Below are 12,696 nucleotides of genomic sequence, written 5' to 3'. Positions count from 1 at the left end.
ATTGATTGAATGGATCCAAAAGGATGTGGATTCTTGACAAACAAATGAATGTGAAAATAGTCAAGGTTAATTAAATATTATACATTTGTTGAATAGAATCAGTGGTAAAACTCGCAACAATGTTTTAGAGAGGTATATATATATTTCTTATTTATAGATGGAGGGATGGATGAATTAGTGAGTGAGTCCGCATTGTGTTTAAAACCGTCAAAATTGCTCCCAAATCCACAAAACCATAAGTTAAAATTCATCATACAACATTATCAACTGCAAGACCTTAATCAAATTACAGTTTTTTCATCCAACTCATTCAGACTTGGACCATTTATGTGGCAGAATCAGGTCGACCAAAACCCCTCTAGTGATGCCACGGACAGGATTTTGGCAGCAACAATCCTATTTGCAGCTTCTGTGTAGTGGACACCATCCCATACGATGGCAGATGTTACGTTATTGCACATGTTGTATCCCGGCTGCCCGCATGTCGCTTTCACATTGTAATTATTGGGAGGCCCACCATACCCACAGCACGCCTTGAATGGTTCTACGAATCCTGTGCATCATCCATTAATTAATTACCAAATATGAATTCCAATATTAATTGATCACCTTTACCTACCGTATTTCGAGGCCTTGGCAAACAGATTGTATTTGATGCTGTAAACATCCACATAAAGGATGGCTGCATCTTTCAGTTCTGATCTCAACTCTTTGCACATGCTGCGTAACCCTCTGTTAAACAGTTTGGCCAAATCATTGTGGACACGAAAGCATCCAATCCTGTCAAGGTCGGTATCATTGTGTGCATGTAATGCAAGCTCTTTAGGAGCACAGCCCTGTGGCCCAGTGCTATATACCCAAAACTTTCTCCCACCAGACTGGTATAAATTCTAGGTTCCACACAAAACCTTCTTCATTCATCGTAAAATACATTTGTATCAAACACGAAATGAAATCAAGAGATGCTTACTTGAATAGCTAGTTTGGTTTCAGCTATAAAAGATGGAATTTGGGCTGCAACTGGTGCGTAAGTAAGGTTTGATGCATACAGTGCTTCAAGCAGATCATTTTGTCCAACATCTATCATGTAAAGCGCCTTATGGAATTCATCTTCATTGATAAACTCCCCAGAACCTGTTGTCAGTAGTACGACAGATTAATTAATGATGACTGGTACGGATGAACGTACATATTACATACCCAGTGAGAGGAGTTGAAGGGAACGATTCTTGAAGTGCAGGAACTGCCGAACTTGAATATCAAGATGAAAAGGAACAAACTGTGGTAGAATCATGGCTCCAGCTACTGCAAAATTTACCCCACTTGTGAAATTTGGTGCCAGCGATTCCAGATATGGGCTCAAATAACCCAGCTTCAGATGTTCACCTGTTGAAAAGATGAATCAGGAAGAGCAGAGAGATTAGAGAGAGAGAGAGAGAGAGAGAGAGAGAGAGGACTGACAGATAAAGTCAAGGATGAGTCGACCGTCACCGAAACGACCAGTGCCTCTGTGAAAGAAGGTAATGCCGTGCGGAAGGCCAATGGGAAGTCCTGCACCGGCCAGCACTCCTCCAGTGTCGGAGTTTGCATCACCGAAGTTAATTATAAGCATATCTGGTCTTGCTCTTGTGGAAGCCGAGATACCAAACACCATCCAGACCCATAGGAGCCACAAAATCACATTCACCCTGTTGAAACCCATTCTCCTACTATACTGCAATCCCGTACAAAATCATCCTCCATTAGTACACCTGCGCTGCAATCTGCAACTTGATATTTAAAAAACCTTAATTGGACGTCGTCATCCATTTGTTCCCTTGTGATTTCATAAGCATAGATTACTGCAACTTGGTTTTATAATTCCTGAAATATGATTATTCTTTTCTCCTTGGACCTTGCTAGCTGTTTTTCACGTTGACGCTTCCTTCAAATTAATATTTAAAGACCCGTCTCTGACTACTTAGACTACTCTCCCTCACATCATTTTCTCCCATGCTCCCTCATTCAGTCATTCTTAACAACTTCTTTCCCAGTCAATTTAACGAAAAAAAAAAAAAACCTAAAAAAATTCTAGTTTGTTTTTTTAGATAATATCATAAAAAAACCTTTAAGTTTGACAGAAAATGTCGGTTTTACCTTTTAATAGATTTTTGGTTCGTTTATGACGTAAATTTTCATTTGTTTGTCGGTTTTGCCCTTTTGATCTATAATAGCAAGTTTTCAGGTTACCGTGAATTATTATTTGCGAAAAAACCCATAAATTTCCAAATATTTTGCAAAAAAACCTTAAGGTTATAAACAAATATATATATATATATATATATATATATATATATATATATATATATATATATATATATATATATATATATATATATATTCAAAATTTGATAAAAGTAAATAGTTTTCTAAAAATTTAAGATAAAATTACAAAAATGGTCCATGTGGTATTGTAACAACGTAAATTTCCAAAACAATTTTTCGCATTTTATAAAAACATAATTCATTTATTATTCATAAAACATCATTGTTTGAAACTCAATTCATAACATATATCAATCCCAAGATCTCATAGCATAAAAATCCCGTGTGTGTACTGATTAAGCCGGCACCTTCCCGCGATCCTCACTAGTACCTGAAACACATAACACAAAACAATGTAAGCATAAAGCTTAGTGAGTTCCCCAAAATACCACATATAACACATATTAGCCACTCGAGGCTATAACTCTGTGGGTCCGTGCACCCCAACTCTGTGAACCCTCAGGTTCTAACTCTGCAAGCATACACAGCATAAATCACATAGAAGAATGCAGTGCAACAAACAATATATATAAAACACTGTATCACATAACTCTATTTACCTACTCAAGGTAAAGTATAGTGAGAAGACTCACCTCGGATGTCTCAGTAAATCTCTGACTCGGTAACTCTGGTCTAGCCTCTGCCTAATCACATGAAATAAATACCCTAATTAATACAACCCTCAAGGCTAGGCTAATCTCTTCCTCTTAGTACATCCACTAGGAAGGGTAAAAGACTATCCTACCCTTCCTAAGCTCAAAACATTGACTAACCCTAAAAGTCAACGGTCAACCTTGACCAAACTCGCCGAGTGTGCAACTGTGACTCGGCGAGTCCACACATGTTCTTCACTCTCCTAGTCTTTATTCGACTCACTGAGTCAACCTCAACTCTGTAAATCATCACTGATCACAATCTGTGAAATGTCCTGACCCAACTCGCCGAGTCCGGCTCTTGACTCGGCGAGTACCATCTTGCACTCTGTCCTCTAGATTCCCTCTGACTCACCGAGTCACTTCCCCAACTCAGTGAGTCACCAAATGTGTGATTATCGGGAAAACCCTCGTCCTACTCGTCGAGTCGGCTAAAGGACTCGGCGAGTCCATGCCATGCTCAAGATGAACTGACCTCTTGAGGTCAGATCCGCTTCTCTAAACCATAGATCCAGCTTCCCAAGGCATTATAATCACGTAAATCTAACATCTTGGTGCACATGCAAAGGCTCAAAGGCCTTATTTGAAGATATGGCCTCTAAGGTGACACCCTAAGTTCATAACCTCCATTAATGCTCATAAAGCTCAAGGGGAAAGGGTCTCTGGACCTCTTTGGGTCCAGATCTACAGCACCAACACGAGAAGGGACCAATTACTCCATAAAATCATCCTCTAATGGGGCTAAAAAGCCCTAACTCTAAGAATCACATCATAAACTGAAGAAGGGTTCGAATGGATACCTCAAAATGAAGTCTCTGAGCTCTGGAATCACTAGCTTAGCACCCTCTTCAGCCTCCGCTTGTCTTGGTCCTCTTCTATTTGCAAAAACACCAACAAAGATCAAGAAATAGCTCATTTCCTCTCACAAACGCTCTAGCACACTTAGGGTTTCTCTCTGGGGTTTGGTAGCCGCAAATGATGGCCATCAGGCCCTTTAAATAGGCCCTAAACCCGAGGAATTAGGGTTTCATTAAACAGCGTGGACTCGATGAGTCCTCGGGGCGACTCGCCGAGTCCAGCCGTCCACCCGGATAATGATTCGCGTCTCTACTCGACGAGTCTACGCATCAACTTGCTGAGTCCTTCCACAAAACTTGAAATTTAAAAGAATAAATATAATACCTGAAATTCCGGATGTTACAATTCTCCCCCACTTGAATCAGACTTCATCCTCGAAATCTCATCCCTGAAATAACTCCGGATGCTGCTCACGCATCTCCCGCTCTGGCTCCCAAGTCAACTCGGATCCTTTCCAATGTTGCCATTGAACCTGCACCAGAGGCACCTCCTTGTTCCTCAGAACCTTGATTTTCCAATCCATAACCGCAACTGGTCTCTCCACGTAGTTTAGGCTCGCATCCACCTGAATGTCCTCTAACGTCACTACCGCCGACTCGTCGGCTATACACTTCCTCAGCTGAGACACGTGGAAGGTATTATGAATCCGCTCCAACTCCGCAGGTAGCTCCAAGCGATACGCTACCCTGCCCATTTTCGCGATCACTCTGAATGGCCCGATATACCGGGGCCCTAGCTTGCACCTCTTCCTGAATCGGATCACTCCTTTCCAAGGAGATACCTTCAGAAGAACATAATCACCGACTTGGAACTCAAGCTCGGATCGTCGCCTATCCGCATAACTCTTCTGGCGACTCTGAGCGGTCAACAACCTCTGCCTGACCTGTTGTATCTGCTCTGTCGTCTGAAGCACGATCTCCATGCTACCCATCACTCGTTTCCCTACCTCTCCCCAACAAATGGGAGTCCGACACCTCCTCCCATACAACAGCTCAAAGGGTGGCATACCAATGCTCGAATGATGGCTGTTGTTGTAGGAGAACTCCGCTAAGGGAAAATACGTGTCCCAACTTCCACCAAAATCCAACACACATGCTCGGAGCATGTCCTCGAGCGTCTGAATCGTCCGCTCGCTCTGTCCGCCAGTCTGTGGGTGGTATGCGGTACTAAAATGCAGCCTCGTACCCAACTCTTCATGAAATTTCTTCCAAAATCTGGAAGTGAAACGCACATCTCGATCTGACACAATCGAGATCGGCACCCCATGCCACGATACCACCTCTCTCACATATATATCTGCCAACTTCTCCGCAGAAGAACTCTCACTAATGGCGAGAAAAGGAGCGCTCTTTGTCAAACGGTCTACTATCACCCAAATTGCATCGACACCCCTCGCTGTTCTTGGCAATTTAGTGATAAAATCCATGGATAACTGTTCCCATTTCCACTCTGGGACTTCCAGTGGCTGCAACTTACCATGCGGTCTCTGATGTTCGGCCTTAACCTTACGACAGGTTAGGCACCTCTCAACAAACCACGCTACATCTTTCTTCATACAAGGCCACCAATACTCCTTTTTAAGATCCAGAAACATCTTAGTGGCTCCGGGATGGATCAAGAATCTCAATTTATGTGCCTACTCCATCAAGATGGTACGCGTTCCTCCAACAAACGGTACCCAAATCCGACCCTGGAAGGTCATAAGCCCTCTGCTATCGGTCACGAACTCCGACACCTGTCCGATAACTCGCTCTCTCTTGCGGTTCTTTGGTCTCACTGCCTCAACCTGATCCCCTCTGATGGTGTCCAACACCGGAGTCATCACTGTCAATCTCATACAAATATCCCGAATCAGGGCGCTCTCTGCTCTACGACTCAGGGCGTCGGCTACCACATTAGCCTTGCCCAGGTGGTACAGGATCTCGCAATCATAATCCTTTACCACGTCCAACCATCTCCTCTGACGCATGTTCAGGTTTGTCAGATCCATCAAATACTTCAAACTCTTGTGGTCCGTGTATATCGTACACCGAACCCCATACAGATAATGGCGCCAAATATTGAGGGCGAACACTACAACCCCCAACTCTAGATCGTGGGTGGGATACCTTGCCTCATGGGGCTTCAGCTGCCTCGATGCGTATGCGATCACATGCCCCCTCTACATCAACACCGCGCCCAACCCAGATATCTATGCGTCACAATACACCACGAAGTCCTCCATCCCCTTTGGAAGAGTCAACACCGGGGCTTCGCACAATCTCTAGCGAAGAGTCTCAAATGAGGCCTGCTGCTCTGGGCCCCAGCTGAACACCACACTCTTCCGGGTCAACCTGGTGAGAGGAACATCAATCTTGGAGAAATCCCTGTTGAACCTCCAATAATAACTGGCCAACCCTAGAAAACTCCTGATCTTAGAAGGAGATTTTGGCACCTCCCAACTCATCACCACCTCGATCTTGGCCGGATCGACCAAAATCCCCTTTTGGTTAACGAGGTGACCAAGAAATTGCACCTCTCATAACCAAAAATCGCACTTGGAGAATTTGGTGTAAAGTAGGGGTGAGCAGTTGGACCGGACCGGACAGGATCGGCTCTTGGACCGGACCGGTTATGGAGAAAATTGTAGACCATGGACCGGACTGGATGCATCGTGTCCGTATCCGTATCCGGGTCCGGGTTTTCCGGTTTTTGGACACATTTGGACCGGTACAACTTTGATTGCATAGAGTCCCAACCATCTCTGGTATCTCAGCTCAGATGGCCGCAACCACCTCATCATGAATCATCTGGCGGAGCTCCTCATCGCTCGCACCCCCTCGCTAGTCCCCAGTCTGTGGTGTGTCCCAACCATTATGCCTCTGAAATATAACATAAAAAATATCAGGGACTCGCTTGAGTATAGTCGTACTCGATAACTCAACCCTACTTGCTCCCTAGTACCCGAAGGATTCTTACTCGGACTGCGCACTGATCCGGTGTCTTCGGTAGTACGGGCCTAATACTACCGCCCACATTGCATCAACATTCACCCCAAGTCCTCCTCCTAGGATCCCAAATCACAAATACTCTACATCTCGCTAGCATAGGCTACCCTTCGGTAAGCCTCTCATAAGCTCCTCATTGCTACCTACTCGCTCTCAAGCATCTCTTAGCAGCAGAAATCCCCTAGGCTAAGGCATCACAAATCAGGCCACTCTAGTCCTACCATGAATACCTAGCCTACTCTAGCATGCTTAACATATCATATCGTATCTCATAACACATAATGTAAGGATATTTTGGGAAATCACCGTTCGGGCGCTGGCTGATCGTACACACTGCTTCCTTCTGCTTTCCTCAAATTCTTTTACTTTTTGGAAAAATTGTTTCTTTTATGAAAATGTTCCCCAAATCCTTAGTTTGAGTTCAAATACACCCGAAGGTGAATCCGAATCCCTCAAACCAAGGCTCTGATACCAACTTGTAACACCGAAATTTCAAAACAATTTTTCGTTTTTAATTTAATAAAAATACTCCAATCATAATTCTCGAAAACATGTATCAATTGTTTTTACATAACATAAGTGCAAATCAAATTCCCAGAATCTCAAAACATCTCCACCATAAGTGTGTACTAATCATACCGGCGCCTTCCCGCGATCATCACTGGTACCTGAAACACATAACACGAAAACGGTAAGCAATAATGCTTAGTGAGTTCCCCAAGATACCACGTACAACACATACTCCCTTCTAGGCCATAGATCTATGGGATCTTCCGATCCAAGTGTCTCAGGGGATTTCCATCCCATAACTCTGTTGACCTTTCGGTCCATATCATCATACTCATATCATAACAAATAACATATACAACATACATTACATTTTCATCATACACATAAAACCTTCCGGTCACACATAATTACCCCGTCGGGTAAGGCATAGTGAGAAGACTCACCTCGAAGATGTCGAATAATCACTCGCGCTCAATCCTCCAACCTAGCTTCCTCCTATAGCATAATTGCATCTCTAATTAATACCTTCGTGACTTAATTTGACTAATGCCCTTAAGTCAACACAAGTCAACTCTGGTCAACATTGGTCAATGGCCACTCCTTTGACCCAAATCGTCCAGTCAGAAACTGACTCGACGAGTTCAGACGTGAATTTCTAGTCCCCTAAATCCCAACTGACTCACCGAGTCTTTCCCCCAACTCAGCGAGTCACCAACTGTGTGAGTCATGGGACAACCCGGTCCGACTCGTCGAGTCTGCTCATGCACTCGGCAAGTTCATTCCATGCTCAAACTCAAATAGCCTTCTAAGGTAAGATATGTTTCTCTAATCTATAGATCTAACCTTCCCCATCATGATAATCACGAAAAGGTCACATCTTGACACCCATGCAACGCCTATAAGGCTTCTGTTGGTGAAATAACCTCTAAAATGGTAACCTAAGTCCACAACTCAAGAGGAAAGGCATAAAGCAGAGCATTTGGGACTCTCTGGACCTTCTAAGGTCCAGATCTAGGTACCAATTCCCCATGGGACCTCTCACGCTCAAAATACAAGCTAATCAAGGCATGAAGAAACCCTATATTTGACTATATCAACAAGAACACGAGAATAAGCTCTGATTAATACCTCAAATATCCTCCTCTGCCTAAATGAAAGTAGATCCAAGCTCTCCAACTCTCCTAGCTTGACCTTCTTCTTCCTTTCTTGCTAAAACACACAAGGATGATGAACAATGGCCTCTTTTCTCACTCACAAGGACTCTCAGGTGATCTGGTGCTCTCAAGGACAAAGGTAGCCGCAATGAAGGGATATAAGGTCCTTTAAATAGGGATCAAACCCAAGAAATTAGGGTTTTGGTTGCCAGCACGGACTCATCGAGTCCACTCATTAATCCAATCATCACCACACGACCCTACTCGACGAGTCTAGGCATCAACTCGTCGACTCTCTCTCTCTCTCTTAGACTCCAAAAATGAATGATAAAAATAATACCTGAAATCCCGAATGTTACAAATGGATAATGGATCGTTTTCATGTTCCTATCATGGCTGACTCTATGCTTTCATCCATTGCTACGTTTCACACTACCAACATCATTGTGACTCATCCTTCAAAATTTGTTTTTTTTTTGGGTCCATTCCTGATTCAATGTCTGCCTTTGTGCCTCCTTCGAGCAAGATTATTCAGGAATACAAAAAGCTTCCCTCCTCTGGTCCAAGGGAACTCACTGTCGACATGGTGAAATCAATTAATGATGCAGACAAACCTGCAAAGAGAAGCAAAAAGCCAGAAGTGAAAAAGGGAGATAAGGGGGGTCAAGTCTCAAAAGTTCAAACCCTAGGAAGCGGAAGTCTGAGAAGGCAGCCCCAGCTCAACCTAAGCCGAAGAAAGTCAAGAAACCCACTCGCCGACTAATTCTTCAATCCTCAAGTGATTCTGACTCAGAATATGTGCTGCCTAATCAACCCACAATTCTTCCCAGTGAATCTGACAACGAAAGCTCAGACGATGAGGGTTCGGTGCATGGTGATACACCACCTCGCTCGCCTACACCAGAGGTACCTGTTCGGTCCCAAGCACCTTCTCCTCCACCTGTTTCTATACCTATCTCCATCCCTCCTATTTTTCCTGTCAACCATCCTCTACCATTCCCATTTATGCACCCATCTTCACTGAGGCTACTACTACCACCACTACTAGAGTTCGAACTAACATATCTGATACGGGGGCTCGTTCTTTAGCACTCGAACCTCCGGTCACTACCGAACCCTCTATCACTACCGAACCACCATAACCTACCCCATCTACCGAAACTAACACTGTTCTTGGAGGAGAGGACTTGGAGTTTGATTCCAGTTACTTGAGTCCCTACGGTGTTCAAAGTGATGATGATGACGATGCTCTTGTTACCAAGCTCCATCTAAAGACGGTTACTAACAAACTCAATCAACTACTTTCTTCCACATCAACTGGTGCTTACTCCGAAACTGCTCTAAAGGCATTATGTTGTCAAAGAGCATGATGCATCTCTCTCCGCCGCAGCAAAGGCTATCGATGCCTCTACATCTCAATGTCATAAGGCCTCGCTTGCTGTTGAGGCCTCCACGAAAGAATGCAAAGATGCGACCGCAAAAGTCGAAAAACTAATTTATGAGGCTCAGCTATTCCTAGATTCTTTGCAAGTTGCTGTTCAAAAGAACTCTCAGACAGTGAATGCTTTGGTTGATAATCTCCAGCATTCTCTTGAACCCGAAAGGACTAATCTTGAAGTCGCTCGAAAGGACATTGAAGCTTCCAATGAAAATCTTCATGCTAATGTCAATGACCGTCTGACTCAGCTGGAAGCCGAACTGGCTGTTGAAAATCAAATTATGGATGAGCTTGACAAACGTACTTCTCAGCTGAAAATTCAAAATCTTAAGCTTCATTCTACCACAACTGAGCTTAATGATTTAAAGTCTGAAAGAGACGTAATTAGAAGCTTCGTGGGTGACGTTCATTCCATTCTATTAGATCTTCTTGACCCCCATGACTTTATTCTAACTATATCCATCAGATGCCATTTAACTGAAAAACTCATACCTACGTTGGATATCCTTAGTCGGATAGAGGGTGTTTTGGTGACTTCTGTCCAGCCAAAACAAGGGGGAGAAAAGGAAAAGGAAAAGGTTAATACTCAACCTCCTCCCAAACCCAAATCAACAGATGCACCGTAGGTTAATGTAGCTTCGGTCAGCAAAAGGGATAAGAAGAAGAAGAAAGTTGGTGAAGATGATGCTGCTGATGATGATGATTTTGAAGATACTTTGGGTGAAAATCCCTCTAAGCCTTTATAGAAAACAAAACCCTCTGACAAGGAGCTTGCAGAAAAGATTGAAAAGGAAACGGTTGAGTTAGAGAATAAGCTAAAAGAAAAGGAGCTCTTAGATAAAAAGAAGTCCATTTTTCAAGAATGGACCATTGATTCGCTCCAGAAAGAAGTTATAGATGAACCGAGTACTTATTAGCTCGAACCTGTTATGTCGTTCGGCCTTGAAAACTTGAAGGACATGCAATTTGATATGCCAATCACTCGAAAGGCATTTATTTTTCATTGCTTCAACTCAACTGCTTTCATTCCCTCTCCGGACCCGAAGGTGGATCGGGATTTGTTGGAATTTTATCTGGAATTTGCTCAGCCATAGTACTTGACCTGGAGCTCACAGAAGATTACTACTGTCAAGGTGCTGAAGCCTTGTTCACCTGGGAAATTTGTCAACTTCAAATTTAAAGTTACCCGAGGTTCTGAAGGCTCGATTTATAATTTTTCCCTGGCTGATCTATCGAACCTTAACCCTCATAAATGGATACTCCTCAAAAACATTCTACTATCCAATCCTCAGGAGTATCAGCCGATTATTGACCACATCAAGTGAATGCTTGTTTGCTACATTCATGAAGTAGCGAAAATGGATCAAGAAATCACATCTGCCATTCACAAGTGACCAACTATCACACCAATTGGGAAAACTGGCAATGTGAACGTGATGGTCAAGGGTAAAATCGACCCCCAATTTCATACAGTGATGTTTGTTAGGGGTGAAAATCACAAATGTCTTTTTGCACTTTGTGATAAGCACCTGTTCTCAACTGCTTGCTTGGAGCATATTTTGGAGATCATTCACAGGTGTAATCAGAATTCTGCAGCTGACAAGAAGTTATTTACTGACATGCTACAATGGTATATTCAATTTTGGCAGACTCTTCTTGCTATCATTCCTCGGCAGTTCAAAGTTGTGAAGAAAGTGAAGGCTACTCAACAGAAATAATCTCTCGCCTCATTTAACGCAAAGGGGGAGATTGTTGGGTTGTATAGTGTTGCGTCATGGGCTCGGTCCTTAGCCCTGTTTTGTAGCCGGTTTGGGCCTGTCCAGCCATGCATTATTTTATTCTAGGGTTTTAGTATTTAAGGTGCATGCATGCATCCTTAGTAGGTAACGCTTTTATTATTTTCTCATCAAAGTATTGTAAACCCTAGCTCACCTCTACAGTGGAAGTTCTTTATCGAGCTCTGCTGAGGCGTGACTATATTTGAATCATAAGCTTCATATTGATTACATATTTTGTTCTTAATCGTATTGTGATTGAATTGTTTGTTCTTTATCAATATACCTATGAAAGATCTAAACGGTCTAGAGATTTATTCTCATCAACTATAATAACTTAATGGTTTTAAAATGTATTAAAAAGTTTAAATTTGGCTTAAATTTTATGGGTGTTATAAGTTGGTATCAGAGCCTTGGTTTGAGTGAATTGGAGGAACACTCGTGTGAATTTAGTCTCAAATCAAGGAAAGGATTTTAAAATGAATTTTTAAATGGTTTTCAAAATAAGTAAAGGAGGATGCAGGGTGTACTATCAGCCAGAGCTAGTAAGTAGACCCCTGAATTCCATATAGTTATTTGATTATGTGATATGTTAGAACAACATGCTAGTACTAGGCTAGGGATCTTCACGAATTGCATGATAGAATTGCCTGATTACATGATGCCTGCTAGCCTAGGGTTTCCTTATATGAGATTGACATCATTACTATAGTTACTTGTGTATGCATCACGACTATATATAATTAAGATCTTATAGCCTGAGAATGATTGATTTGGCCTTATGTTCTATTCTTATTGATTAGGGCTTAGGGTAGGATTGAATATTCAAAAGTCTATGGGGTCCAGCGTTATGTATGTCTAGCATACACTAGTGCTGCAGGGTTGGTGGAAGTTTCATGGATGGGTGGGTTGTGTGAGGCCGAGAGGCCAGTTATGAGATATTTAGCATTCCTCTAGGACTGATGATTGAGTGCTCGTTATGTTTATGTATATTTTTAGGGCGTTGTGATGATACTT

The 12,696-nt window shown here is 42.7% G+C and overlaps 1 protein-coding gene across 1 annotated transcript; it reads right to left on the bottom strand.

The window, feature by feature from the left end:
- Positions 1-213: 213 nt before the first annotated feature.
- LOC145009064 (GDSL esterase/lipase At3g62280-like) lies at positions 214-1,991 on the bottom strand. Its single transcript, XM_078967723.1, has 5 exons — positions 1,462-1,991; positions 1,201-1,386; positions 971-1,134; positions 620-890; positions 214-553 (listed from the first exon to the last, which is right to left on the bottom strand). Exons 1-5 carry the CDS (start codon positions 1,700-1,702, stop codon positions 339-341), a joined length of 1,077 nt encoding a protein of 358 aa, XP_078823849.1. The 5' UTR covers positions 1,703-1,991; the 3' UTR covers positions 214-338.
- Positions 1,992-12,696: the final 10,705 nt, after the last annotated feature.

The sequence above is a fragment of the Lactuca saligna genome, chromosome 8 (genome assembly GCF_052625555.1).
Source record: "Lactuca saligna cultivar CGN05327 chromosome 8, ASM5262555v1, whole genome shotgun sequence".
NCBI lineage: Eukaryota > Viridiplantae > Streptophyta > Magnoliopsida > Asterales > Asteraceae > Lactuca > Lactuca saligna.
The sequence above is the reverse complement of the archived record's forward strand: the minus strand, read 5'-3'. Positions and strand labels throughout refer to the sequence as shown.